Source organism: Schistocerca nitens, chromosome 1 (genome assembly GCF_023898315.1).
Source record: "Schistocerca nitens isolate TAMUIC-IGC-003100 chromosome 1, iqSchNite1.1, whole genome shotgun sequence".
Taxonomy (NCBI): Eukaryota; Metazoa; Arthropoda; class Insecta; order Orthoptera; family Acrididae; genus Schistocerca; species Schistocerca nitens.
Window position 1 is genome coordinate 1,122,970,982 of NC_064614.1, and position 26,688 is coordinate 1,122,997,669.

At 42.3% G+C, this 26,688-nt stretch overlaps 1 protein-coding gene across 1 annotated transcript in view; it reads left to right on the plus strand.

Moving 5' to 3' along the window:
- The window catches only part of LOC126231919 (structural maintenance of chromosomes protein 5-like), a 192,946-nt gene extending 166,587 nt beyond the window's left edge, over positions 1-26,359 (plus strand). The window contains exons 8-10 of the mRNA XM_049942426.1: positions 5,757-5,949; positions 8,131-10,602; positions 26,095-26,359. Of these exons, the coding sequence (XP_049798383.1) occupies positions 5,757-5,949; positions 8,131-10,602; positions 26,095-26,359 (2,930 nt within the window). The remainder of the gene's footprint in view (positions 1-5,756; positions 5,950-8,130; positions 10,603-26,094) is intronic.
- Positions 26,360-26,688: the final 329 nt, after the last annotated feature.

Here is a 26,688-nt window from a genome sequence, read left to right on the forward strand (position 1 = left end):
ATAGGCTGGAAACTTCAAAATTCTTGTTGTTATTGTGGTCTTCAGTCCTGAGACTGGTTTGATGCAGCTCTCCATGATACTCTATCCTGTGCAAGCTTCTTCATCTCCCAGTACCTACTGCAACATACATCCTTCTGAATCTGTTTAGTGTATACATCTCTTGGTCTCCCTCTACGATTTTTACCCTCCACGCTGCCCTACAATACTAAATTGGTGATCCCTCGATGCCTCAAAACATGTCCTACCAACCGATCCCTTCTTCTAGTCAAGTTGTGCCACAAGCTCCTATTCTCCCCAATTCTATTCAATACCTCCTCATTAGGTATGTGATCAACACATCTAATCCTCAGCATTCTTCTGTAGCACCACATTTCGAAAGCTTCTATTCTCTTCTTGTCTAAACTATTTATCGTCCACGTTTCACTTCCATACATGGCTACACTCCATACAAATACTTGAGAAACGACTTCCTGACACTTAAATCAATACTCGATGTTAACAAATTTCTCTTCTTAAGAAACGCTTTCCTTGCCATTGCCAGTCTACATTTTATATCCTCTCTACTTCGACCATCATCAGTTATTTTGCTCCCCAAATAGCAAAACTCCTTTACTACTATACGTGTCTCATTTCCTAATCTAATTCCCTCAGCATCACCCGACTTAATTCGACTACATTCCATTATCCTCGTTTTGCTTTTGTTGATGTTCATCTTATACCCTCCTTTCAAGGCAATATCCATTCCGTTCAGCTGCTCTTCCAAGTCCTTTGCTGTCTCTGACAGAATTACAATGTCATCGGCGAACCTCAAAGTTTTTATTTCTTCTCCATGAATTTTAATACCTACTCCGAACTTTTATTTTGTTTCCTTTACTGCTTGCTCAATATACAGATTGAATAACATCGTGGATAGGCTACAACCCTGTCTCACTCCTTTCCCAACCACTGCTTCCCTTTCATACTCCTCTGCTCTTATAACTGCCATCTGGTTTCTGTACAAATTGTAAATAGCCTTTCGCTCTCTGTATTTTATCCCTGCCACCTTCTGAATTTGAAAGAGAGTATTCCAATCAACATTGTCAAAAGCTTTCTCTAAGTCTACAAATGCTAGAAACGTAGGTTTGCCTTTCCTTAATCTTTCTTCTAAGATAAGTCGTAGGGTCAGTATTGCCTCACGTGTTCCAACATTTCTACGGAATCCAAACTGATCTTCCCCGAGGTCGGCTTCTATCAGTTTTTTCATTCGTCTGTAAAGAATTCGCGTTAGTATTTTGCAGCTGTGACTTATTAAACTGATAGTTCGGTAATTTTCACATCTGTCGACACCTGCTTTCTTTGGGATTGAGATTATTATATTCTTCTTGAAGTCTGAGGGTATCTCGCCTGTCTCATACATCTTGCTCACCAGATGGTAGAGTATTGTCAGGACTGGCTCTCCCAAGGTTGTCAGTAGTTCTAATGGAATGTTGTCTACTCTGGGGGCCTTGTTTCGACTCAGGTTTTTCAGTGCTCTGTCAAACTCTTCACGCAATATCATATCTCCCATTTCATCTTCATCTACATCCTCTTCCATTTCCATAATATTGTCCTCAAGTACATCGCCCTTGTATAGGCCCTCTATATACTCCTTCCACCTTTCTGCTTTCCCTTTTTTGCTTAGAACTGGGTTTCCATCAAAGCTCTTGATATTCATGCAAGTGGTTCTCCTTACTCCAAAGGTCTCTTTAATTTTCCTGTAGGCAGTATCTATCTTACCCCTAGTGAGATAAGCCTCTACATCCTTACATTTGTTCTCTAGCCATCCCTGCTTAGCCATTTTGCACTTCCTGTCGATCTCATTTTTGAGACGTTTGTATTCCTTTTTGCCTGCTTCATTTACTGCATTTTTATATTTTCTCCTTTCTCAATTAAATTCAATATTTCTTCTGTTACCCAAGGGTTTCTACTAGCCCTCGTCTTTTTACCTATTTGATCTTCTGCTGCCTTCACTATTTCATCCCTCAAAGCTACCCATTCTTCTTCTACTGTATTTATTTCCCCCATTCCTGTCAATTGTTCCCTTATGCTCTCCCTGAAACTCTGTACAATCTCTGGTTCTTTCTGGGGTCCATATTGATGAGAATTTAAATCGCAAAAAACACGTTTTGGCACTCCTGCAACAACTAGTTCTGCCACATTTGCGCTTAGGATCATTGCAAATCTTGGGGAGAGACTGGTCAGTAAGTCGGTATATTTTACATATTTTCATTCAGTTATGTCATATGGAATAATGTCCTGGCGTGACTCATCTTTAAGGAAGAAAGTCCTCATTGAGCAAAAACTTGCTGTAAGAATAATATGTGGTGCCTACCCACGATCATCTTGTAGACATATGTTTAAGGAGTTGGGCATTCCGACTACTGCTTCACAATATATTTATTCCCTGATGACGTTTGTACATCATTACAAAACCAGGTGGAAAAATGACATTCATTATTCCACATTAAGGCTGTCTTTAGCGCAAGAAGGGGTTCAAAACGCTGCAACAAAAACTTTTGATCATTTACCAGTGATATAAAATGCCTGACAGACAAAGTAAAATTTGATAAACTGAGAAAGTTTCTTGATGACAACTTCTTCCATTCTGTAGAATAATTTCTATTATTGTAACGGGTAAAAGGTGGTGGGTAGGAATTACTAAATGACATCAATCCGTACATTAGAAAGGTTCAGGATGTAACCATATGTACAAATTAATTTTTGATGTGAATGTAAAAAGACTCATTCCACATCATTACGATCTATCATGCAAAATTATCCATGGAACATGTAACTGACTAAAAGTGCAGTTTTTTGTAGCTTTGAATAGGTATGATATGATTGTGTACCTAATGGAGGTGTCTAAGATGTAGAAGGCAATCTTTCAGGTTTAACTGCTCCAGTTGGCAAATTACTCTTTTCTTGTACCATTTTACAACGCCCACCCCGTAAATAAAATTTCTTTTTTCTTGTAATGTATCATTGTAGCACCACATATTATTCTTACAGCACATTTTGCGCAATGAAGACCTCCTTTCTTAAGGATGAGATGTCCCTGATAGTAGTTTCAACAGCTGCAAGCAAGCCTTTGGTGTTTTCGGTTGCCTTCGGAAATGCTAACACATTTTTAAACGGTGTATTCTTGGATGTAGTGTCAAGCAGCATTGATATGAGGCATTATGTTAGCATGTACAGTTGGTGGTAAGTGCTTTTAGATTTCTGTTATTTTTGGTGATACTCTTCGAATTCTCTCCAATAATCTGTATTGTTGCATGCCAGATATTTGGATATTTATCCTACTAGTTGTTACGGTTACTTTACTGCCTACAACGTATTTTTTTTACGTTAAATTTCATGAGCAAGCACTCCTATATGCCGCAGAAAGTCTAAACCAGATGTAGATAAACTACATCTGCGGCTTTTGTTCGATGGTGCACTTTCATGCCAAATAACGAGATTATTTATCAACATAAACACCTGTAAAATATCTTTCAATCTCATAGAATGCTGAATTCCATCTAGTGGATACTTCATGAACTAGTTTGCAGCCTGAGTATTTTCTTACTGCTACATTTTATTTAAACAACGGTACAATCGTTTTCACTGCCGTAATCAACTCAGGTAATTTATCAGTTTTTCAACAGAATTTTTTTTCCTTCCAAACTGAGCATGTGGGCCGAAGAGGATATATGATTTTTTTTTCTTTTTACACCTTTAACTACTGCACTGATGCCGTTATGAGACATGTTGAGGAAAAGATTCGTTTAAATGACGGATAGTAACAGGAGCCTGGTTCTTTGCCAACATCGAAGGTTGATGTTTTAACATTGATGTTACGGTGTTTCAAAGGCGTCAGTAACAGTATCGCAATATTGAAGTTAGAACACGGAAAATATCGACATTTTGCAAATATCGATTAAGACGAAGATCCCTGTTTGGATGAATCCTGAGCACATTCAGGGGTGCTGGCCACAGAAGCGTTGGGAAACACTGGTACACTACTGGCCATTAAAATTGCTACACCACGAAGATGACGTGCTACAGACGCGAAATGTAACCGACAGGAAGAAGATGCTGTGATATGCAATTGATTAGTTTTACAGAGCATTCACACAAGGTTGGCGCCGGTGGCGACACCTACAACGTGCTCACATGAGGAAAGCATCCAACCGATTTCTCGTATACAAAGAGCAGTTGACCGGCGTTGCCTAGTGAAACGTTGTTGTGATGCCTCGTGTAAGGCGGAGAAATGCGTACCGTCACGTTTCCGACTTTGATAAAGGTCGGATTTTAGCCTATCGCAATTGCGGTTTATCGTATCGCGACATTGCTGCTCGCGTTGGTCGAAATCCAATGACTGTTAGCAGAATATGGAATCGGTGGGTTCAGGAGCGTAATACGGAACGCCGTGCTGGATCCCAACGGCCTCATATCACTGGTAGTCGAGATGACAGGCATCTTATACGCATGGCTGTGGTGGTGGTGGTGGTGGTGGTTAGTGTTTAACGTCCCGTCGACAGCGAGGTCATTAGAGACGGAGCGCAAGCTCGGGTTAGGGAAGGATTCGGAAGGAAATCGGCCGTGCCCTTTCAAAGGAACCATCCCGGCATTTGCCTGAAACGATTTAGGGAAATCACGGAAAACCTAAATCAAGATGGCTGGAGACGGGATTGAACCGTCGTCCTCCCGAATGCGAGTCCAGTGTGCTAACCACTGCGTCACCTCGCTCGGTCGCATGGCTATAGCGGATCGTGCAGCCATGTCTCGATCCCTGAGTCAACAGATGGGGACGTTTGCAAGACAACAACCAACTGCACGAACAGTTCGACGACGTTTGCAGTAGCATGGACTATCAGCTCGGAGACCGTGGCTGCGGTTACCCTCGACGCTGCATCACACACAGGAGCGCCTGCGATGGTGTACTCAACGACGAACCTGGGTGCACGAATGGCAAAACGTCATTTTTTCGGATGAATCCAGGTTCTTTTTACAGCATCATGATGGTCGCACCCGTGTTTGGCGACGTCGCGGTGAACGCACATTGGAAGCGTGTATTCGTCATTGCCATACTGGCGTATCACCCGGGATGTTGGCATGGGGTGCCATTGGTTACACGTCTCGATCACCTCTTGTTCGCATTGACGGCACGTTGAACAGTGGACGTTACATTTCAGATGTGTTACGTCCCGTGGCTCTAGCCTTCATTCGATCCCTGCGAAACCCTACATTTCAGCAGGATAATGCACGACCGCATGTTGTAGGTCCTGTACGGGCCTTTCTGGATACAGAAAATGTTAGACTGCTGTCCTAGCCAGCACATTCTCCATATGTCTCACCAATTGAAAACGTCTGGTCAATGGTGGCCGAGCAACTGGCTCGTCACAATACGTCAGTCACTACTCTTGATGAACTGTGGTATCGTGTTGAACCTGCATGTGCAGCTGTACCTGTACACGCCATCCAAGCTCTGTTTGACTCAATGCCCAGGCGTATCAAGGCCGTTATTACGGCCAGAGGTGTTGTTCTGGGTACTGATTTCTCAGGATCTATGCATCCAAATTGCGTGAAAATGTAATCACACGTCAGTTCTAGAATAATATATTTCTCTAATGAGTACCTGTTTATCATCTACATTTCTTCTCGGTGTAGCAATTTTAATAGTCAGTAGTGTATATCGCAATCGTGGGCTTCCCCTTATTGTCGTTTTTTATAGCTGTGCTTGTGCGGGGTTGTGGCAGGGCTGCTGAAGGCGATCCTGGGATTGTGCTGGTCGGCGGTGGCGGCCTGGGGGCAGGACGGAGTGAGTGACACGCCGCCAGAGCTGCTTCGCTACCGCGAGAGGGAGTTGTCGCACCTGCAGGTGGTGCACGACGCGGAGGGCTTCCCCATACACCCGCACACCTGCCGCCGCACCGTCCGGATACACTCAAAGTCAGTGCTCACAGCGTAGCCTTGTACCACGCGTGCTTCTTATCTGCTATTTCACATCCCCACGAGGGGGCAAGCTGACAGCACTTAGACCTTCTGCCGAAGGTTTTACAAAGGATCTATTTTATTAAGAGTGCTCGGTGCACGTGTCGTGTCAATTCTCTCTCAGAATTTGGGTTTTTGACAGTATGTACCATTGTCTTTATCAGGAAAGCAGCTGATTGTCGAAGAAGCGGTGAGAGATGCAGGATTCACGCTCACCAGTGGATGGAAGTGGAACTTGATACTGATTTTGTTGTTCGTGTTGCATCTTTCATTCTACATCTACATCCATACTCCGCAAGCCACCTGACGGTGTGTGGCGGAGGGTACCTTGAGTACCTCTATCGGTTCTCCCTTCTATTCCAGTCTCGTATTGTTCATGGAAAGAAGGATTGTCGGTATGCCTCTGTGTGGGCTCTAATCTCTCTGATTTTATACTCATGGTCTCTTCGCGAGATATACGTAGGAGGGAGCAATATACTGCTTGACTCTTCGGTGAAGGTATGTTCTCGAAACTTCAACAAAAGCCCTACCGAGCTACTGAGCGTCTCTCCTGCCGAGTCTTCCACTGGAGTTTATCTATCATCTCCGTAACGCTTTTGCGATTACTAAATGATCCTGTAACGAAGCGCGCTGCTCTCCGTTGGATCTTGTCTATCTCTTCTATCAACCCTATCTGGCACGGGTCCCACACTGCTGAGCAGTATTCAAGCAGTGGGCGAACAAGCGTACTGTAATCTACTTCCTTTGTTTTCGGATTGCATTTCCTTAGGATTCTTCCAAAGAATCTCAGTCTGGCGTCTGCTTTACCAACGATCAACTTTATATGATCATTCCATTTTAAATCACTCCTAATGCGTACTCCCAGATAATTTATGGATTTAACTGCTTCCAGTTGCTGACCTGCTATTTTGTAGCTCAATGATAAGGGATCTATCTTTCTATGTATTCGCAGCTCATTACACTTGTCTACATTGAGATTCAATTGCCATTCCCTGCACCATGCGTCAATTCGCTGCAGATCCTCCTGCATTTCAGTACAATTTCCCATTGTTACAGCCTCTCGATGTACCACAGCATCATCCGCAAAAAACCTCAGTGAACTTCCGATGTCACCCACAAGGTCATTTATGTATATTGTGAATAGCAACGGTCCTACGACACTCCCCTGCGGCGCACCTGAAATCACTCTTACTTCGGAAGACTTCTTTCCATTGAGAATGACATGCTGCGTGACTCCTGAAGGAAGAGAATGGAATGATGAGAGAGTTTACGTTCTTTTTAGCCTTAGGTTTGGCTTATTTGGTTTGACTTCATTCGCTTTTGATGGAGGGAAAGGAGAGTTTCGAATTATATGCCTTTTTCCTATTTGATTTTGATTTGAGAGGGTAAATTAGAATCTCGGCATTCTCTTTCCAACAGGGGGAACCCTTCCTAAAACCTCATCTGAGTCTAATAGGGAGCATAAGGGTACGCCCCATATTATATGTCGTGCCAGAAAGAAAGACACTGCGAGTAACGTGTCTTCACTGGTGCCTATGTAGTCTCTGGTCTCAGCAGGTACTACTACATCAGTTACATCTGTGTGATTCAGCTGTTCATTTGACGTTCAGTTTCTTGCCTGACGAAGACAAATGAGCTAAGAAAAGTTAACAAATAGGTTTTACATGGTTAACGAAAGATGATTGACGTGGTAGACAAACATGATGAACATTATCTGTTACATTTAATTAATATTGTCGAAATAGGAGGATACCGCAAGAAAGAGATGGAAGAGGACTTCCTAAACGCGATATGTATCTTCAAAGAGTGTATCAATCTCATAAAATTGCACTGCAAGTGACGCTCCTTCAATAAGTGAGGTTAACAATCGCCAGGCAGAGAGAGAAGACAGTAGTATTGTGAAACAAGTGACGCTATATGTTGACCTAACATAATCACACAGTGAAACTTAGTGGTTCAACAAGTCACTACAATAATAAGCCTCCTGACCATGACAAATATTAGAATAAAAAATTGCAGAAAAAATCACGCGAAAGATAAGCCTTATGATGGAGACATTCACAAACAGAAAAATGACGCAGAACATAAGCCTTACGGTGGAGACATTCACAAACAGTGTAAAAAGTTTGATAATTGAAGAAATGGAAAGTGCACGACAAAATATACCAAAACCACAACAAAGACCCATCAACATGGAAAGGGGAACAGAAAACGTGTTTCACAACATGAACGAAGACCAAACACCTGCAACAAGATTATAAACAAGAATCTGAATGTAATTATTGGCCCAAATGGAAGTGGTAAATCAACCATTGTATCAGCTATAATTTTGGGACTTGGTGGGAAACTGAAACTTGCAGACCGTGGATCCTCTCTTGCATCATATATTAAAACTGGCTGTAAAGAAGCAAAAATTGAAATAGAGTTAAGAACTGGTACAACCTCAACAACAGTGATCTCCCGTGTGTTTAACCTAGATAACAAATGTGTGTGGAGAATTGATGGCAAAGTTGTGAGCTCTAAACAGGTTGATGATAAGGTTGCAGAGTATAACATACAAATTGGTAATTTGTGCCAGTTTCTTCCACAAGAAAAAGTTACTGATTTTGCAAAGATGAACCGCCAGGTGTTACTGGAGAACACAGAAAAGTCTGTGGGAGGTGAAAAGAAATTGGCCCAAATGCATGAACAGCTGAAATGTTTGACTAAAGAAATAAAGGAATATGAAAAGAAAATAAATGAATATCAAGCAGCAGTGGAGAATGATGAACAAACAAATTCCAGGTTGGCAGTGACAGTAAACAACATTAAGGAGAGGATGGCCTGTATAGAAGCTGTGAAATTATTAAAGAAGAAGAGAGTATGGGCTGTATACAAAGCACACAAAGTGCACACTGAACAGAAACAAAAGGAAATGGCAGAAGCTGTTGCTGACTTGCAGAGATGTAAAAAGGAATTTGAACCATTTGAGTCTCTATTGGATGGCGCGAACAAGAGATTGCAGACAGCCCAGAGTAAATTAAATACATGTAAAATAAGAACAAGGGACAAAATAAACACCCTGAAAAATGAATCGGTATCTAGAGAACCTGTATCTGAGAGAATAGAATATGTTAATCAGGAATACAAAAAGAAAATTGAAGCAGAGAAATCTCGAGAGTCAGAATTAGCTGCATTGCAGTTACAGTTGAACAAAATGCAGAATGATTTGCGTGAGCTCAGTAAACAGTCTGATGACTCTACACATACTCAGCTGAAGGAAGTTCAAGAACAGATCTCAAAAGTCAGTGATGCCTGCAACATCTTTCGTCACAAGTGTGAAGACTATAAAAGCAAGGTGTCATATATAGACCACGAAATAAGAGCACAGGATTCAGAATTGCAAAGGCTCAGAAATGTAGCAAATCAACGACTCTCACTGCTGCAGCACAGGCATCCTGATGTCTACAGAGGAACTATGTGGCTACGTGAAAATAAACATCGTTTCTCTGGAAATGTTTATGACCCTATTGTCTTAGAGACCAATTTGAAAGATCCAAGCTATGCGAAGTATGTGGAAGCTGTCATTTCAAACAGGGACTTACTAGCCTTTACATTTGAGGACAAAGATGATATGAACAATGCAATGAGGATACTAAGAGATGAAATGAACTTAAGGTTAAATTTTTTACATTCTGGTGAAATGCATCAACCATCTTCATACTATAAATCAACCATACCAATCAAGCACTTGAGGGAGTTTGGCTTCAAAACTTATATTTCTGATGTAATTGAAGCACCAGAAGCCATCCTTAAATACCTTCTAAGAACATATGGCCTACATAATATCCCAGTTGGAACGAAACAAACTGATGCAACATTTGAGAAGGTGCCTGCAAGTATAAGATTGTTTTTCTCAGAAAGCAGCAGATATTCTGCCTCTCACTCAATATATTCCGGAGAAAAGCTTACGGAGAATAGTCGTGTGACAGAAGCAAATTATTTCACACGATCCATTAGTATTAAAGAAATACAAGTAATAGGAGAGAGGAAAGAAAAATTATTACAGGAGAAGCAGCAAATTTCACATGATCATCACACAGTGGTACAGCAATTAATGCATCAAGAGAGCAAATTGAAAGAGCTCGTTAATAAGAGAAAACAAATACAAGAAATTGTGCAGAATCGGCAGGCACTCGGTGCACGCATTAAGATTAAGCAAAATCACATAAATTCACTTGAAAAGAATAAGATTAATATTAAAGAGGAAGAAGAAAAGTTCAATAATACTGTTAAGAAAATAATTTTAGATGCTTTCAACAGTGAAAGTAAATCCCACGAAACTCTAAAAGAATATGTGGAATTGATGAACAAGTTAAGGCTGCTTCAGTATGAGACAGAAGACACTGCAGCTGAAGTGGAAAGGTATCAACATGATGCTCAGGAAATAAAGCAGAAATGTTTAGAACTTGAGAACACAGTTCGAAAGTTGAAAGGAGAGTTGTCAGAACTGCAAACACAGCAGAAACAGTTGCTCGGAGATGCAGAAAAGGCAATTGCAGATGTCAAAGATAATAAAGATACATTCAGAAATGTGCAACAAACAGTTCAAGATTTGGATAAGAAGAAAAACAGAAGGAAATTGAGAAAAATGAAAAGCTTTCTGATAATCATGAACCAGAGAAAGTACTTGAGTTGAGGAGATCATCTAGAGAAAGAAAACCAAAAATATTAAATGATTATGTTTACAGCAATTTTATTTACGTAAACTTTTGCAGTGCAAATAGTCCGGAAAGCTTTGAGGAGGCGATTAACAGCGCCGAATCAAATTATTGGGAAAAAGCGATGAATAAGGAAATTGATTGTTTGAACAAAAACAAAACATGGGAATTAGTAGATAAACCAGTTGATAAAGAAGCCATTGATGTAAAGTGGGTTTTCACAAAGAAATCAGGAAGTGTTTACAAAGCAAGATTAGTTGTCAGGGGGTTTCAACAAAAAGAAGTCGTTGAGGATATTTATTCTCCAGTAACCAATATGCAAACATTAAAGATTTTGTTGTCATACTGTTGTCAAGAAGGTTTGGTTATAGAACAAATGGACGTAGAGACTGCGTTTCTAAATTGTAAAGTTTTATCTGAAGTTTATGTAAAGCAGCCAAGAGGATATGATGATTGTACGGATAGAGTCTGTAAATTGTATAAAGCATTGTATGGTTTGCGAGAAAGCTCACGAGCTTGGTACAATTGTCTTGACGAGTTTTTAAGAAGTTTAGGTTTTAAAAGGAGTAAATATGATTATTGTCTTTATGTATTGCGAGATGGAGATGTCTTGATTTATTTGATTATTTTTGTCGACGATTTGCTCATTTGCTGTGTGAGAAAAGAAAAAATTGTTAAGATTAAGAACTTATTGTCAAAACGATTTAATATGAAAGATTTAGGTGAGGTAAAAAGATATCTTGGCATCGATATTAATTATGATTGTGAAACAAGAGTTATGAGTTTGAGTCAAGAAAAATATATTGATTCGTTAGCTGCGAAATATAAAATTGAAGATTCGATCTTGTTCAAAACTCCAATGGAAGTAAATTTAAAGTTAGAACCAGCGTATGAAGATTGTAATGACGTTAGATATAGAAACTTGATAGGTGCACTCTTGTACGTAAGTTCGGGTACTAGACCAGATATTAGCTATAGTGTGAATTACTTGAGCAGATTCCAAAGTTGTTACAGTAGTACTCATTTTAAATATGCTTTGAGAATTTTGAAATATTTATATTTAACTAAAGATTTGAAATTAAACTATTGTAGGAATGAAAGTGCTGAGATATTAGATTGTTTTGTGGATTCATATTGGGCAGGTGATAGTGTGGATAGAAAGTCAACTTCTGGTTATGTAATTAGATTATTTGGTAATGTTGTATTTTGGAAGTCAAGAAAACAAGCGAGTGTTACAAAGGCTTCAACTTTCGCAGAATATGTAGCATTGTCTGAAGCTGTAAGCGAGGTGAAACTTGTACATGATATTTTAGACATTTTTAATGTTAAATTTGAAAAACCTATTGTCATATATGAAGATAATTCAGGAGCATTAAATATAGAGAAGTTTGGTAATTTTACAAAGAATTCAAAATACATAGAAGTGCATTACCATTTTGTGAATGAGTATTATTTACAGGGACTCATTGATATTGTTAAAGTAGATTCAAATGAAAATGTTGCAGATATATTCACAAAGTCGTTATGTAAAGAAAAATTCATTAAAATTAGGAATATGTTAAACATCGCGATATAAATGTAAGGAGGTGTGTTGGAATTATGTAATACATTTATATCGGATATGAGAAAGTTCCAGAACATCGTTCTAGAATAAGTTATATCGAGTATGTTCGAGAAGTATCGATTGTGATGGCAGCTATGTTTTGTGTATATATGCGTGAGTGATGAGGCGCAATAGATAGTCTTCGTGTGTCTTTTGTGAAGTGAACATATGTATATTTTAATAAAGTATTTTATAAGTAAAAGTGTGAACGTGATTCAAAACATAAACGAAGAACAATGGACGACTATAACCAATTAGGCAACGCAAATTACTGACGGGACAGACTAAAAGACGTAAACATAGAAGTCACAGATGAGAGTGGCTCGTTCTATGTAGGACGACAGAAAACTGAGGCAACACCAGACTCAATGAAACAACTTCTAAGAAGGGAATCAAAGAAAATGTGGTTTGTGAAGAATTGGAAAACAATAACAACACGAAATCCTTAACTGTTTGGAAATGTCAAATAATGCTAAATACTGGCCAGCAGGGATCACTGTCAGACACTTTCCCTTTCCCCCATTTTTTCCGATAAATAAGACACAAAAATGACGCTCAAAAATCGCATATAAACAGTAGGAAACCTAAAGATCTTGCTACGGAATATATAACGTACAAAAGGGCAATGGACATGGCTCATATGTTCCACAGGAATATGACATAGAAATCCTAATAATTTTAGCCGAGAACTGGAAACATCCGGAAGTTTACTGTACTCATCTTCAAGTCAACTAAGGAAAAAGAGGAAAGCCCACAAGAGGAATAACACTTTCCTCTGAAACAAGAGGTAACAATGCTAATCACAACTATCAAACAGCAACATACAATCCTAACACAAACAGAACACATAATTTTAACATACTTCCGACTGAACAAAATGACTATTTATATAATAAATAAAACGAACCTACTGATCGCCCAGTGTAAACATAGTAAACCACTAATCATTACCAGAGACTTAAACGGTAAAATGGATATACAGCAAAAATAGTAGTGGAAAAGGTAGAGAAAGAACGCTTTAGCGTAATAAACAATTCCACTGTACCTACATGCATTTCCTACGACAACAAAAGCAGAACAGACATCGCATTCATAAGAGGGCCAATCAGGGGCAATATAACACCTCTCTGGACAGCTAACCATACAACACTTCGGAAACATAACCCTCTGAAAGTAAGAGGGGAATGGCGAAAAAAAGAACGAGAAAAGTAATAGTGTCAAGTATAATAGGCATCACGAAAATGGAAGCTAAATCAGACGAGATAAAACAACTTGAAACGTTAATAAACAATGGACGGCTAGAGCAAGCAGCACAAACACAAGGAGAATTCTTAAGACAAGCCAGCAACATCAGGAATAACAGAAGAGCGAATCAGTGGTTCGGCACGGAGTACTACGGATTGAGAAAAGACGTACCAGAAAGTGTGCATTAACTAAGACGGTGGATAGAAGCCCTACACTCCTCAGAACTTTGGTCGAAAAACGATATATCTAAAGAGAACACTCAAGAAAATTAAGAGGACATTCTGAGAAGGAGAAGGAAATAAAGTCCTGGGAGAAATACAAGAGACCCGTGCATTGAGCTATTCCGTTTGCCTCGATCGCTGAGCGGAGGCCGGCACGGTAGCTCAGCGTGTTCGGTCAGAGGGCTAACCACTCTCTGCAATAAAAAAAAAAAAAAACTGAGAGAATGGATCATCGATGAACTTCAACGGTTGTCAAGGGACGTCCGCCCCGAATAAATGCAACGAACACTATCAAACAAAAATAAGATTTAAAAAAAAAAAGTGGTCAGCGTGACGGAATGCCATGCTAAGGGGCCTGCGTTCGGCTCCCAGCGGGGTCGGAGATTTTCTGCGCTCAGGGACTGGGTCCTGTGTTGTCCTTATCCTAATCATCTCATCCCCATCGACACACAAGTCGCCGAAGTGGCGTCAAGCGAAAAAAAAAAAAAAAAAAATACTTGCACCAGGCGACTGGTCTACCCGACGGGAGGCCCTAGCCACACGACATTTCATTTCATTTTGTGCTACACCCCATGAAACGCGCCAAAAGATACCACATCGGTGTGAAACAACGGGAGACACACTTCAACAATATACTTAACAAGGAGGGACTAGAGGACAAACCAGAGGGTACACACGAGACACGGTCGCAAACAACTGCGGAATGGGATCCGTTCAGAAATGCCGTTAACTGCACTATGAAAAAAACATGTCGTAGGTCCTGATAGACTGTACAGCGAATATATAAAACTCACAGCCTAAATAACAACAAGACAATGGACAAAACTTTAAATAAGTGCTTAGAAAAAAGCCTCCATTGCAGAACAGTGAAGACAATCGGTTATTAAAGTGCTGTATGAAGGGAAAGGAGACCACAAGGACACCAGCAAGTACAAAGGCATACTAGTGGAAATCTTACCTATCAAAATACTCACGAAAATAATTACGGAAAGAATAAAAGAAATATTCGACGAAAACCTCCCCGAAAATCAAATGGGATTTAGGAAAGGAAGATAAACTCTGGCTCCTACTAAAGAGCGTGTGGAAAGCACTTGATGAGAGAGACAAGTTTTATACGTAAGGTTGGGAGTTTTCATGCAGCGAATCTGTGTGTACACCGATCACGCAGAACATTATGACCATGAACTTCTATCGATGCAACCCCGTCCAACAGATAGCAGCGTCCCTTGACGAGGAATGACTTCTAGAGAGACACACATACGGTGCATGTAGTATCAGTGAACGTGCTGCCCGATTATGGAATGAGTTAAGACGTGCGATATATCTGAGTTTGAGTGAGGGCAGATTGTGATAGCTCGGAGGATCGGCACGGGGATTTCAGAAAGTGCACAACTTGTCGGGCGTTCGAGGTCCAAGAACGCCTCGTAGGGAGGGTGTAATCTTATACAGATATGAAGAGGATTATGTAATCGGCTCAAAATACATTCAAAAAGCTACAAGAATCGATAAAAGATATGGAAAATAGGTGCGTCAAGCACGATTACAAAATGTGGCAAAAACTGAAATATAGGTACTAAGAACAAGAGGAAAAGCTCTTGCATCAACAGAGATATTCATACGGGCGGAAAAACTAAAACTTGTACCAGATTTCAAATATCTAGGCATCACAACAGGAACAAATGAAAATATTTCATAAAATATTTAACAGAGAAAGCAATGCAAGCAAAAATGATCATTCACGAAATAGAACACATTAGATCCTTCACCCTAGAGACGGCACTATTAAGAGCCAAAATCTCGCCAATACTGAAAGAGTAAAGGCGGCCTATGCGGGATAAACCAGACGTGGTACTGTGGACCAAACCAAGAAAAAAGACTAGTAAACATACGCTCTAAAATGGATACCGTAAGAACTAAGAGCACTTTTTCATCTTCGGTACTGTTGATTGCATCTCTTCTAGTGTGAGCTCTTTGTTTTCCATATTTTGGAATGAGGTAGTACGAACAAAAATTAAAAATAAATCTCTAGTAAATATGGGCTCCAAAGTGCATACCTTAAGCCCTATGAGCACTTGTTCGTATTAGATGCTGCGAGACACATCTCTTTCACTCAAAATTCTTTGCTTTCCCTGTTTTAAGAGGACCAAAACAAGAAAAAAACCTCCAGTAAACATGGGCTCTGAGCACTTTCTACAGTAGCAAAGATGAACAAGTATCATTCTTCTGCCAGGAAGTAACCTCCTTTGTTGTTTCCGTACCATATCAAGTTCATATGTAATATATGGACGAACGCTTCTTGATGTGGTACGGTAACAACAAAGGAGATTACGTCTAGGCAGAAGCAACATACATTAAGAGAAGTTGTGCGGGAAGCAGAGCGCAAGATGAAAGGCAAATTAAAGATGAAAAGTGTTTATAACTTTTAAGGCATGCATTTTAGAGCGAATATTTACTAGACATTTTTGTCTTGTTCCAGTTCACACTACTGTCTCTGAAAGTTTGTCAGTGAAGTTGTAGTTCACTCTGTATAAAGAAAGCTGTCACTGTGTCCAGAGTACGCGATCCATAGTTGTATACATACTTGCTGCCGAGGGAATCCTTCCTCATCGAAGACTTATGGACAAACTTGATGCTACCCAACATCAATGCTTCGGAAAGACAACTGAAAACGTTCAAGGGAAAAAGGGAAGACATAACTGTAGAATTTTATGGCTCGATGCCAAACATGGACAAAGGAAAACTTCTGGATGAAACACATTATTACCAGAATGGCAGTCCATTGTTTGCACCATCTTATCTGCAACAACATATCGTGAACCAAATGCAGCACGTGAGTGAAAATTGTGTGACCTAATATGTGAACATTATCATACAGAACTCTGCACTGAAAAGACGCGATCAATAAGTCACTATGTAAACCAGAATGTGTAAAAGGGTATTTTTATGTAACTGGTAGTGAAATGAAAACCTAATATCTACCACAACTGGACAATGGAATGTTTCATTCAAAAGTAATCACCACACGCATTAAAACTTTCATTCCACTGGGAGGCGAGACGAGTTGAAGGCGGTTGGCCGCTGACAGACCCAAGACTGCACCCATTCTTGCACTTCCTCGTCCGACTGAAACTGTCGTCTTCGCGTGTGTTTCTTCAGGTGAAAATCACACGGCGAAACATCCGAGCTGTATGGAGAATTTTGCTGTTTCCCAACAAAACCGCTGAAGCGTAGCGTTTGTCCGATTGACAGTGTGAGGGCGGGAGTTAAAATGCACCAGGATGATTCCGTCCGGCAGCATTCCGGGCGTTTCGTGTATATGACACGTGGCGGTTTCTGCGAAGTGTCTTCATAGCGCTGTGCAATGATTGTGCTTCGATGCTCGAGGAACTTCACGAGCAGAGAGCCCCTGCAGTCGAAGAAGAAGGTCATCATGACCTTATCGGAACTTGGGGGAATAGATTTGGATTTCTCTGGCGGGGAAGTATTTGGGATGTTTCCACACTTACAGCTACATCTACATCTACATGGATACTCTGGAAATCACATTTGAGTGCCTGGCAGAGGGTTCATCGAACCACCTTCACAATTCTCTATTATTCCAATCTCGTATAGCGCGCGGGAAGAATGAACACCTATATCTTTCCGTACGAGCTCTGATTTCCATTATTTTATCTTGGTGATCGTTCCTCATTATGTAAGTCGGTGTCAACAATATATTTTCGCATTCGGAGGAGAAAGTTCGCGATTGGAATTTCGTGAGAAGATTCCGTCGCAACGAAAAACGCCTTTCTTTTAATGATGTCCATCCCAAATCCTATATCATTTCTCGTGCGGTAGCGTTCTCGCTTCCCGCGCCCGGGTTCCCGGGTTCGATTCCCGGCGGGGTCAGGGATTTTCTCTGCCTCCTGATGACTGGGTGTTGTGTGATGTCCTTAGGTTAGTTAGGTTTAAGTAGTTCTAAGTTCTAGGGGGCTGATGACCATAGATGTTAAGTCCCATAGCGCTCAGAGCCATTTGAACCATTTTCATACAACCCAACCCTATATCATTTCTGTGACACTCTTTCCCATATTCAGCGATAATACAAAACGTGCTGCCTTTCTTTTAACTTTTTCGATGAACTCAGACCTATCTGGTAAGGATCCCACACCGCGCAACAGTGTTCTAAAAGTGGACGGACAAGCGTAGTGTAGGCAGTCTCCTTAGTAGGTTTGTTACATTTTTTAAGTGTCCTACCAATAAAGCGCAGTCTTTGGTTAGCCTTCCCCACAACATTTTCTGTGTGTTCCTTCCAATTTAAATTGTTCGTAATTGTAATACCTAGGTATTTAGGTGAATTTACGGCTTTTAGATTAGACTGATTTATCGTGTAACCGAATTTTAACGCGTTCCTTTTAGCACTCATGTGGATGACCTCACACTTTTCATTATTTAAGACAATATTCCATAAGCACGCATTTCACTACGAGCCGCTTGTGTGGTACAGTGTCAAAAGCCTTCTGGAAATCCAGAAATATGGAACCGATCTGAAATCCCTTGCCAATAGCACTCAACACTTCATGCGAATAAAGAGCTAGTTGTGTTTCAAAGGAACGATGTTATCTAAACCCATGTTGACTGTGTGTCAATAGACCGTTTTCTTCGAGGTAATTCATAATGTGCGAACACATTATACACTCCTGAAAATGGAAAAAAGAACACATTGACACCGGTGTGTCAGACCCACCATACTTGCTCCGGACACTGCAAGAGGGCTGTACAAGCAATGATCACACGCACGGCACAGCGGACACACCAGGAACCGCGGTGTTGGCCGTCGAATGGCGCTAGCTGCGCAGCATTTGTGCACCGCCGCCGTCAGTGTCAGCCAGTTTGCCGTGGCATACGGAGCTCCATCGCAGTCTTTAACACTGGTAGCATGCCGCGACAGCGTGGACGTGAACCGTATGTGCAGTTGACGGACTTTGAGCGAGGGCGTATAGTGGGCATGCGGGAGACCGGGTGGACGTACCGCCGAATTGCTCAACACGTGGGGCGTGAGGTCTCCACAGTACATCGATGTTGTCGCCAGTGGTCGGCGGAAGGTGCACGTGCCCGTCGACCTGGGACCGGACCGCAGCGACGCACGGATGCACGCCAAGACCGTAGGATCCTACGCAGTGCCGTAGGGGACCGCACCGCCACTTCCCAGCAAATTAGGGACACTGTTGCTCCTGGGGTATCGGCGAGGACCATTCGCAACCGTCTCCATGAAGCTGGGCTACGGTCCCGCACACCGTTACGCCGTCTTCCGCTCACGCCCCAACATCGTGCAGCCCGCCTCCAGTGGTGTCGCGACAGGCGTGAATGGAGGGACGAATGGAGACGTGTCGTCTTCAGCGATGAGAGTCGCTTCTGCCTTGGTGCCAATGATGGTCGTATGCGTGTTTGGCGCCGTGCAGGTGAGCGCCACAATCAGGACTGCATACGACCGAGGCACACAGGGCCAACACCCGGCATCATGGTGTGGGGAGCGATCTCCTACACTGGCCGTACACCACTGGTGATCGTCGAGGGGACACTGAATAGTGCACGGTACATCCAAACCGTCATCGAACCCATCGTTCTACCATTCCTAGACCGGCAAGGGAACTTGCTGTTCCAACAGGACAATGCACGTCCGCATGTATCCCGTGCCACCCAACGTGCTCTAGAAGGTGTAAGTCAACTACCCTGGCCAGCAAGATCTCCGGATCTGTCGCCCATTGAGCATGTTTGGGACTGGATGAAGCGTCGTCTCACGCGGTCTGCACGTCCAGCACGAACGCTGGTCCAACTGAGGCGCCAGGTGGAAATGGCATGGCAAGCCGTTCCACAGGACTACATCCAGCATCTCTACGATCGTCTCCATGGGAGAATAGCAGCCTGCATTGCTGCGAAAGGTGGATATACACTGTACTAGTGCCGACATTGTGCATGCTCTGTTGCCTGTGTCTATGTGCCTGTGGTTCTGTCAGTGTGATCATGTGATGTATCTGACCCCAGGAATGTGTCAATAAAGTTTCCCCTTCCTGGGACAATGAATTCACGGTGTTCTTATTTCAATTTCCAGGAGTGTATGTTCTAAAATCCTGCTGAATATCGACGTTAATGATATGGGCCTGTAATTTAGTGGATTACTCCTACTACCTTTCTTGAATATTGGTGTGACCTGTGCAACTTCTAGTCTTTGGGTACGGATCTATCGTCGAGCGAATGGTTTTATATGATTGTTAAGTATGAAGCTAATGCATCAGCATACTCCGAAAGGAACCTAATTGGTATACAGTCTGGACCAGAAGACTTGCTTTTATTAAGTGATTTACGTTGCTTCACTACTCCGAGGATATCTACTTCTACGTTACTCATGTTGGCAGCTGTTCTCATTCAAATTCTGGAATATTTACTTCGTCTTCTTTTGTGAAAGCATTTCGGAAGGCTGTGTTTAGTAACTGCTTTGGCAGCACTGTCTTCGATAGTATCCCCATTGCTATCACGCAGATAAGGCATTGATTGTTTCTTGCCGCTAACATACTTCACATATGACCAGAATCTCTTTGGATTTTCTGCCAGGTTTCGAGACGAAGTTTCGTTGTGGAAACTATTATAAGCATCTCGCATTGAAGTCCGCGCTAAATTTCGAGCTTCTGTCAAAGATAACCAATCTTTGGGATTTTGCGTCTGTTTAAATTTGACGTGTTTTGTTTCGTTGTTTCTGCAATAGTGTTCTAACCCGTTTTGTGTACCAAGGAGGATCAGCTCCATCTTTTGTTAATTTATTTGGTATAAATCTCTCACTAGGGGTAAGATAGATACTGCCTACAGGAAAATTAAAGAGACCTTTGGAGAGAAGAGAACCACTTGTATGAATATCAAGAGCTCAGATGGCAACCCAGTTCTAAGCAAAGAAGGGAAGGCAGAAAGGTGGAAGGAGTATATAGAGGGTTTATACAATGGTGATGTACTTGAGGACAATATTATGGAAATGGAAGAGGATGTAGATGAAGGTGAAATGGGAGATATGATACTGCGTGAAGAGTTTGACAGAGCACTGAAAGACCTGAGTCGAAACAAGGCCCCCAGAGTAGACAACATTCCATTAGAACTACTGATGGCCTTGGGTGAGCCAGTCATGACCAAACTCTACCATCTGGTGAGCAAGATGTATGAGACAGTCGAAATACACACAGACTTCAAGAAGAATATAATAATTCCAATCCCAAAGAAAGCAGGTGTTGACAGATGTGAAAATTACCGAACTATCAGTTTAATAAGTCACAGCTGCAAAATACTAACGCGAATTCTTTACAGACGAAGTGAAAAACTGGTAGAAGCGGACCTCGGGGAAGATCAGTTTGGATTCCGTAGAAATGCTGGAACACGTGAGGCAATACTAACCTTACGACTTATCTGAGAAGAAAGATTAAGAAAAGGCAAACCTACGTTTCTAGCATTTGTAGACTTAGAGAAAGCTTTTGACAACGTTAACTGAAATACTCTCTTTCCAATTCTGAAGGTGGCAGGGGTAAAATACAGGGAGCGAAAGGCTATTTACAATTTGTACAGAAACCAGATGGCAGTTATAAGAGTCGAGGGGCATGAAAGGGAAGCAGTGGTTGGGAAAGGAGTGAGACAGGGTTGTAGCCTCTCCCCGATGTTATTCAATCTGTATATTGAGCAAGCAGTAAAGGAAACAAAAGAAAAATTCGGAGTAGGTATTAAAATTCATGGAGAAGAAGTAAAAACTTTGAGGTTCGCCGATGACATTGTAATTCTGTCAGAGACAGCAAAGGACTTGGAAGAGCAGTTGAACGGAATGGACAGTGTCTTGAAAGGAGGATATAAGATGAACATCAACAAAAGCAAAACGAGGATAATGGAATGTAGTCAAATTAAATCGGGTGATGCTGAGGGGATTAGATTAGGAAATGAGACACTTAAAGTAGTAAAGGAGTTTTGCTATTTAGGGAGCAAAATAACTGATGATGGTCGAAGTAGAGAGAATATTAAATGTAGACTGGCAATGGCAAGGAAATCGTTTCTGAAGAAGAGAAATTTGTTAACATCGAGTATAGATTTAAGTGTCAGGAAGTCGTTTCTGAAAGTATTTGTATGGAGTGTAGCCATGTATGGAAGTGAAACATGGACGATAAATAGTCTGGACAAGAAGAGAATAGAAGCTTTCGAAATGTGGTGCTACAGAAGAATGCTGAAGATAAGGTGGGTAGATCACGTAACTAATGAGGAGGTATTGAATAGGATTGGGGAGAAGAGAAGTTTGTGGCACAACTTGACTAGAAGAAGGGATCGGTTGGTAGGACATGTTTTGAGGCATCAAGGGATCACAAATTTAGCATTGGAGGGCAGCGTGGAGGGTGAAAATCGTAGAGGGAGACCAAGAGATCAATACACTAAGCAGATTCAGAAGGATGTAGGTTGCAGTAGGTACTGGGAGATGAAGAAGCTTGCACAGGATAGAGTAACATGGAGAGCTGCATCAAACCAGTCTCAGGACTGAAGACCACAACAACAGAACAAAATCTCTCAATTGCTGCCGATACTATTTCTTTGAATTTAAGCCACATCTGGACTACACTTACATTATTAATTTGGAATGAGTGGACATTGTCTCTCAGGAAGGCGTCAAGTGAATTTTTATCTGCTTTTTTGAATGGGTGTATGTTTCGCTTGTTTTTCGAGGGTTTGGGGATTACAACATTCAATCTCGCTACCACAGCACTGTGTTCACTAATCCCTGAATCGGTTTTAATGCTCGTTATTAACTCAGGATTATTTGTTGCTAAGAGGTCAAGTGTGTTTTCACAACCGTTTACTATTCGCGTAGGCTCATGAACTAACTGCTCGAAATAATTTTCAGAGCATGCATTTAGCACAATTTCGGATGATATTTTATGCGTACCTCCGGAATTAAACATGTATTTTCGCCAACATATAGAGGGTAAATTAAAGTCACCACCAACTATTATCGTATGATTCGGGTACGTGTTTGAAATCAAACTCAAGTTTTCTTTGAACCTATCCGCAACTGTATCATCTGAATTGGGAGGTCGGTGAAAGGATCCAATTATTATTTTATTCCAGTTGCCAACAAAGACCTCTGCCCATACTAACTCACAGGAAGTATCTATTTCAATTTCGCGACAAGTTAAACTACTTCTAACAGCAACAAACACGCCACCGCCAACCGTGTTTAGCCTATCCTTTCGGAACACCGTTAGGTTCTTCGCAAAAATTTCGGCTGAGCTTATATCCGGCTTTAGCCAGCTATCAGTGCCTATAACGATTTGAGCATCAGCGCTTTCTATTAGCTTTTGGAGCTCTGGTACTTTCCCAACACAGCTACGACAATTTATAACTGTTATACCAATGGTTCCTGTATCACGTTTTCCCTGTGTTCAGCCTGCACCCTTTGTGACTGAATCCCTTCTTGTGTTTTCCCGAGATCCTCTAACCTAAAAAAACCGCCCAGTCCACGCCACACAGCCCCTGCTACCCGTGTAGCCGCCTCGTGCGTATAGTGGACGCCTGACCCATGCAGCGGAACCCGAAACCCAACCACCCTTTGGCGTAAGTCGAGGAATCTGCAGCCTACAGTTAGCTTTGCCGTTTCCCTCGGGCTGTTGGAATGCTGTCGGACAGAACCCTACTACTGCACGGTAAAGCCGCCTCCACACTGCCAATCCGACGAAAGCTATGCTTCAGCGACGTGGTTGGAGAACACTGCAACATCTTCCGTACAGCCCGGATATTTCACTGAGTGATTTTCACATCTTTGGTGACCTGAAGAAAGACATACGTGGACTTCAGTTTCAGTAGGACAAAGAAGTGCAAGAATGAGTGCGGTTGTGCGGTTGTGTTTCCATCAGCGGCCGACTGCTTCCTATGAAACAGGAACTGACAATCTAGTCTCTATTGAGACAACTGCCTTAATTACTTTTCAATGGAACCATTCCATGATCCTGTTGTGAAGGGTGTCCGGTTTTCATTTGACTGCCATTTATAATTGAACTGTATGGCAATTTAGCTGAAAAAATGAGTTATTATTACCAAAGTTTTAATCCTATAAAACAAACGAAAAAACCGTTTTTAAAAATATTACGATTGAAAATGATAGTGCACAACAGTTAAAATTTATAAAATTCTTCTCGGGTATGCAGCCGGATCATGACGTCTTCAAGACACAATATTTCTGCGGTCCAACTGGCCGCCATCATCAGGTGAGAGCGCTGGTGCACAATCTCGCCGGAACTGACTTCCCAGCGCAAGCGGCAGCCCATATATAGGCCGCAGAAGGCCCACAACGCGTGCGCGAAAAGGTGCCGTAGCTGCCCTCTAGTGCAGTAAACATGCCGCGCCGCCGGTGGTGGAAAGAGGCGAAATCGAGATATCGCTGTCAAAAATAAAAGAAAATTAAAAATTTCTATTCCGACGATTGAGACGCAGACCGTTGTTTTTTAATGTCGGATAACACCGGGTCCCAAGTCTTACTTAAAAGATAGCCCTTGTCCCTATTAATAAGATTGTCAGATAAACGAATCTCTATTGATTCTTTTAAAATACAGTCCCAATATCGAGATGCAGGGGCAACCATTTGTGTCGCATCATATTGCATTCTGTGTCCCTGGGTGAGACAGTGCTCCGCCACTGCGGATTTCTCGGGTTGAAGCAGCCGTGTGTGCCGCTGATGCTCAACACATCGGTCCTGAATGGTCCGGATCGTCTGACCAATGTAAGCCTTCCCACAGTGGCAAGGGATCTTGTATACACCGGGCTTCCTCAACCCCAAGTCATCCTTAACAGAGCCAAGAAACGCTCTAAGCTTGGCCGGCGGACGAAAAATACTTTTGATGTCATATCTTTTTAGAATTCTTCCTATCTTCGAGGAAATGCTCCCAGCAAAAGGCAGAAAAGCCACCGATTTGCAGGTATCTTCTGGTGGTTCAGGCGATGGTCCAAACTGGAAAGCACGACGGATCTGTTTATCTGTATAGCCATTCTGCTTGAACACAACCTTAAGGTGGTCCAATTCTTGTGTCAAGCTTTCTCCATCTGAAATGGCATAGGCTCTTCTCGCCAACGTTCGCAGGACCCCTGTACGCTGGAACGATGGATGACAGCTAGAAGCATGCAGGTAACGGTCCGTGTGCGTAGGCTTTCGATAAACACTGTGTCCCAGTGTCCCATCATCCTTTCTGTACACCAGAACATCCAGAAACGGAAGCTTTCCATCACTTTCCACCTCCATGGTAAACTTGATGCTAGGATTCAGGGAATTAAAATGATCTAGGAGGCGGTCAAGAGCCTCTCTCCCATGAGGCCACACCATAAACGTGTCGTCAACGTACCTCCAAAAACAGGTTGGTTTTAAGGACGCCGTCTTCAGCGCCATGTCCTCCAAATCTTCCATAAAAAGGTTGGCGACTATTGGGGACAGTGGGCTCCCCATAGCCACTCCGTCAGTCTGTTCAAAATATTTGTCATTGAATAAAAAGTACGTTGACGTCAGCACGTGGCGACAAAGCCTGGTTGTGTCCTCATCCAGTTTCTCACCAATTAATTGCAAGGATTCTTCCAGAGGAACCCGGGTAAAAAGCGACACGACATCAAAGCTCACAAGCAAATCGCAGGGACTAAGAGACAAGGACTTCAATCTCTGAATAAACACCATAGAATTGGGAATGTGATGTTCGCATTTACCGACGTGAGGGCCAAGAACAGATGCTAAATACTTGGCTAGATTGTAGGTAGGAGCACCCAAGTTACTCACGATCGGACGAAGCGGGACCCCTTTCTTATGAATCTTGGGTAGGCCGTATAGTCTCGGTGGCACGGCAGCACCAGGACGAAGTTTTTTGAGAACGTCGTCAGGTAAAGAACTCTTCTTCAACAGCGATATCTCGATTTCGCCTCTTTCCACCACCGGCGGCGCGGCATGTTTACTGCACTAGAGGGCAGCTACGGCACCTTTTCGCGCACGCGTTGTGGGCCTTCTGCGGCCTATATATGGGCTGCCGCTTGCGCTGGGAAGTCAGTTCCGGCGAGATTGTGCACCAGCGCTCTCACCTGATGATGGCGGCCAGTTGGACCGCAGAAATATTGTGTCTTGAAGACGTCATGATCCGGCTGCATACCCGAGAAGAATTTTATAAATTATTACGCCGGGAAAGCCTTCGTAGTCACAACAGTTAAAATTTATTCAAGAGATGATAAAAGTGATGCTATGTCGCGTGAGTTGTATTGCTGTCTTATTTGGCGAAAAGTAAGGACATTTGAAGGTTTCCTTGTGGCTGTGCAGGCCACGGGAGTTCCTGCTGAACGTGGTTCTGTTCGTGGCGTGGCCGGCGGCCTACTGCTGGCGCACGTGCTGCCGCGGACCGCCTGACGACGCATGTGAGTGCGCCACGTGGGCGCACACCATCACCATAGGGGAGGCCGCGCGCCGAGGCGTGCTCGCCCGCGCTGACCAGGAGGTGCGCCCAAGTGTACACACACACACAAACAGGCCGCTCAAAACGATGCTGGCAGCAGCCGACTCTAAACCAGTTGTCGGAAGTGAATAACACGCTTCCCTGCGAGCAGATTACTTATCTCCCCATTCTACTTGGTTAACATGTTTACTATCAATCTTTTTTAGAATCTTAGAACATGTTCATAGACTAGAGATATCTCCTGCGTGAACATTGTGTTCTGCGGATGTTGTCAACATTAAGCTGTAACTGTCACGTGATCTCGGGACGACGCTGTTCGTTTAAGGGTGGTAGGACGTCAAACGGGCCGACTTGGAGCAGGAGAGGCACCACACCACATTTTAATTTCCACTGTTTATACTTTTACAAATAAATTCATAACATTTTGTCAACACGACCAGGAAGGATTCAGGATTCATACT